This window comes from Populus euphratica, unplaced genomic scaffold (genome assembly GCF_000495115.2).
Source record: "Populus euphratica unplaced genomic scaffold, PopEup_1.0 scaffold4763.1, whole genome shotgun sequence".
NCBI classification, from domain to species: Eukaryota; Viridiplantae; Streptophyta; class Magnoliopsida; order Malpighiales; family Salicaceae; genus Populus; species Populus euphratica.
In genome coordinates this window covers 1-4,292 of record NW_011504559.1, presented here as the reverse complement: position 1 = coordinate 4,292, position 4,292 = coordinate 1, and the positions used below count along the sequence as shown (strand labels likewise).

The window sequence follows — 4,292 nt, the reverse complement described above, 5'->3', positions numbered from 1 at the left end:
GTATGTAAGTAAAAGCTCTCAAAATAATCTACTAAAATTTGAAACATTAAGTGACTAAAGGATCACATCAAGAAGCAAATCTAAGATATTCCCCAAGTTCCTAACAACCATCACAGGACTGAAATATTCCTTCACATAAATTATAGGTATAATGAGAACTACAGCAAAGGTTCAACTGCCCTACAAAATAAATCATAACAAAAATAAAATTTCTAGCAATGAGTAATTCACATCCAATGCTAAATATCTTACCTGGGCTAACCGTTCCTCCCTCCTGGCAAATTTCCTTTCTCTGCTGGCCTTGTTCTTTGCCCTCTTAGCCTCAAACTGGTCAGACAAAGTCTTCTCTCTTGCTTTCTCAGCCTTTGACTTGTGAATGCTCTCCATAAGAACTCTCTTATTCTTGAAGACATTACCCTTCACCTTCATGTACATGTCATGGTACATGTGCTTGTCAATCTTCTTTGACTCCCTGTACTTACGGAGCAAGCGCCTGAGGACACGCATTCTTCTCATCCAGAGAACCTTAGTTGGCAGCCTAGCCTCCCTTGTACCCTTGCGCTTACCTAGAGTAATTCAAAAGGCTTTGCAGTCACCAAACTTCTCCCACGAAAACCATACAGAAAATAACTAACCACAGACAAATGATATGAATAAAAAGAACTCGCAACACCATTCTCAAAGTATTCAATAGGGTATATATTTTGAAAATTTGCAGTTTATATCCTGCAGTATTTTTTTTTCTTAAATTAAGAAAATTCAGTACATATATTGGTGAAATTCAGAGATGGAGGAATACAAACATAAAAATATAATACATGAACAATAGCCTACTTATACCAAAACCTCTTGGCTTTTTCCCAATTAATATTTTATAGAACTCCATTTTTCTGTAAAATACAACAGAATCTGCTATATGCACCACAAAATCAAATGGTTCAGAAGAAATATACCATATCCAGAGTGTCTTCCCTTTCTCTTGGCTTCCTTCATGCGACGGGCACGAGAGCGAGAGTGAATCTTTGTTGGCTTCCTGATGATGAAACCATCCTTAACCAGCTTCCTAATGTTTTGACCTGCACCGTTCATCATACACATGAATTTATTGTTGTATGTGAAAGTACAGATACGTAGCAGTTGCAATCATGAAAGACATCAAGGACAACCAAAGCAGATGTCGGAACACCAAAACTAAATCAACTAGTAACAAAGATGGCTTACATACTAAAAACAATCAATAACCAAAATCTTATTTTTTAAAAGGATTTAGAAACAAATTATACTTCTGTCATTTTGCATGCAGAACAACCAATAAAAAAATGACGGAGAGATCAAACTTAAGCTTTAACTTAAAATTCAACAGCCCAAAAACCATATACTAAAAAACTATTGATGGAATTCAGATTCTAAACCCCGTTATATCTATTAATAAAACTACATAAATATACTAAAAAATTCACCTTTACAACCCAAAAAAAACTTAAATCCCACGTTTTTTTCTAGTAAGATTAAACTGAAAATGGGCTCTCTAATCTAAACAAATGATTGATTAACAAGTAATCATCATCGTCGTCGTCATTATCATCTCATAAAAAAACCCATTTTGCAATATTTGTTATGGGATTACTACATAATCTTGGCATCATGATTTTAATAGTAGATAATAGTAGATCATTTGTTACTAATCAGACCAAAAGCAATAGTAAAACACAAAAATGTTAATAGAAAAACGATTAAAAACAACGGGTGATAAGGAAGGGAAAGTGTGTTACGAGAGTTGGCCATGGAGATTTCGTTGACTTCATTTGGATCAAGCCAAACCTTGCCCTTCCCGCACTTGAGAACGCTAGCGGAAAGCCGCTTCTGGAGCTTCAACGACACCATCTTTTCTCTCCCTCTCGGTTTTTCTCACACTCGGCAGCTGAGAGGAAGCGGCTGTTTATAGCTCGCCAGCCCTACCTTGTTTCAGCGACTCCCCTCGCTAGGGTTTTTCACTCTCTGGGCTTATTTGGGTCTTAAGAGATGGGCCTCACTAAAAATTCAATAGGGTTTCTTGTTTTGGAATCATTAGGCCCTTTTTCAAAAATGGGAAGCCCAGCTGTTTTTTTTCTTTTCTTTCTTTTATTAAGTATTAATTAAGTACAAAGTTAAAAGGTGTGTATTTTTAATGTTCCAGAATCACTGTTTATCATTTAACATATTAGATTATAGCAATGAATTTTTTTTTAAATTTTTTTAAAAAATTCAATTGGATTCTCAATTTCTTTTTTCTACACAATTGAGCTTTTATTAGCATCCAATTACATTTTTTTTCTTTTAATAAAGAGAGGATTAAATTAAAAGATAAAGGAATAAAGTAAAAAATATGAATAAAATAGGTGGTTTCTTTCAATGATATATGAAAAATACATTTTAGTCCCCCATCTTTTTAACTATTAGATAATTAATCCATCTAATTCTGTATATATTAATTTTGATATTAAATTTTATTTTATTTTATTTTGAGTGAGAAGAGAAAGAATAAGTCGTTGAATTTCAATTTATAAAGAGTTTGTTTTATTACGATTCATGCATCCAAAATAATAAATATTTATTTTAAGTAGCTCCATGCGATGAAGAGAGTTCAACTTAAGTATTTTTTTCTTTAACCTTGAAAGTGGCTAAAAAAAATCTAAACTAAGGAAGATTTTGGGTTTTGAATCAAGTTTTTTATTGCCTTTTGAAGGTTATAAATTTATTTAATAAGGTTGTTAAGATGTTTTTTATTAAAGATGAGATTTTAGAAGAGAAAAATTAGTCATTCTAATTTTTTAGCTAGTATAATAATTGAAACCTATAAATTCTAAATTACATGTTGTTTGTTGAGATTAACAACACATCATTTACTTATTTTTAAATTGAATTGGGCCAAAAAACATGATGCTTGTTCCATTAACTTACAAATAAAAAAAAAAATTAAAGCTCTCATGATTGAGGTTGACCTTACAACCTTGCATGTGAGCTTTTTGTTCATAGGCCAGGAGTTTGGCCTAACCTTATTTTTTTTATTTTTTTATTTTATAGTTTTGATTTTATTTAATTTATAACTATTTTTATAATATTTTAAAATAATTTTTAAGTTTGTATTTTATTTCTTGTGATTTTTTTGCTTATTTATTCTTTCTTAAATAGTGATTATTTTTTTTAATTATATTGGATATGTTTAATTTTTAAATAGAATCTTATGATTGATTTGTAATTTTTTTTATATATTATACATATATTAATTTTATTTTTAGAAATAAAAAACATTTATTTTTTGTAATATTTTATATATATGCAGCCTTGCATAATATGTTTTTTTTCTTTTTTGTTATTTAATAAATCTTATGTGTGTGTTTATTTTATTTCAAAGAAATAACCCATATTGTGATATTGAATATTTTGATTTATAGTTGTTTCTCAGTTTTTTTAAATTATTTTTATTTAGGAAAAAAATTATTAAGCCATGCTTAATTTATGAGTTTGATAGGGTGTTTCTTTTAAATATTGAAATTGAGTATTTTTTTTGTCTATTTTTTTATACAATAAAAAACTAAATAGTTTTAGTGAAAATCATTGTTATTAAACTTTATAAAGTCCATGTACATGTTCACATGTTTAACTAGTTGACCTATTTACAAATCTAGCGGGTTTAACTTTTTTTTTTTATAATTATTTTTTTCAACATCTTAGTATTGGGTTAGTGTTTGATTTTGCAATTATCTATTTTTATTATCATATAGCTAAATAAAAAATAATTTTTTTTAAAAAAATTATAATTTCACAAGAGTCCATAACCTAGTGCACTGGTTTGTCATGCTAGCCTGACTTACCTGATTCAGAGGTTTAACGAGTTCACCCACTAGTAAAATATTTTTTGTTTTAGTTTTTGGTCCTTTAATTATTTTTTTAAAATTTAAAATTTAAAATTTAATTAGTTAAAAAATAAATTGTATGATTTATTTTTATTTTTTTATAAGATTACCACTGTCTCAAATAAATATTTATTTTTAGGTTGGTACTTAATTTTGTTACATATATTTTTATCATATAATTAAAAAAAAATTATAAAAAAATTATTAAACTCAATGGAGTTCGTGACATGGATCATTAGGTTGTTACATATATTTTTTCAGAAAAAAATTATTTAATGAAGTTTTTTTAAAAATTAAATCATGTTTTTACTAGTTATCAGGAATATATTTATACTCATAAAATTATTCAATTTAATTTGAGCTAGCTTTGTGTGGTTAAACAAATAGTTAAATTAT

The 4,292-nt window shown here is 28.2% G+C and overlaps 1 protein-coding gene across 1 annotated transcript; it reads right to left on the bottom strand.

Annotated features, from left to right (window-relative positions):
• Positions 1-177: 177 nt before the first annotated feature.
• LOC105120090 (60S ribosomal protein L19-1-like) lies at positions 178-1,968 on the bottom strand. Its single transcript, XM_011018274.1, has 3 exons — positions 1,773-1,968; positions 954-1,076; positions 178-566 (listed from the first exon to the last, which is right to left on the bottom strand). Exons 1-3 carry the CDS (start codon positions 1,882-1,884, stop codon positions 193-195), a joined length of 609 nt encoding a protein of 202 aa, XP_011016576.1. The 5' UTR covers positions 1,885-1,968; the 3' UTR covers positions 178-192.
• Positions 1,969-4,292: the final 2,324 nt, after the last annotated feature.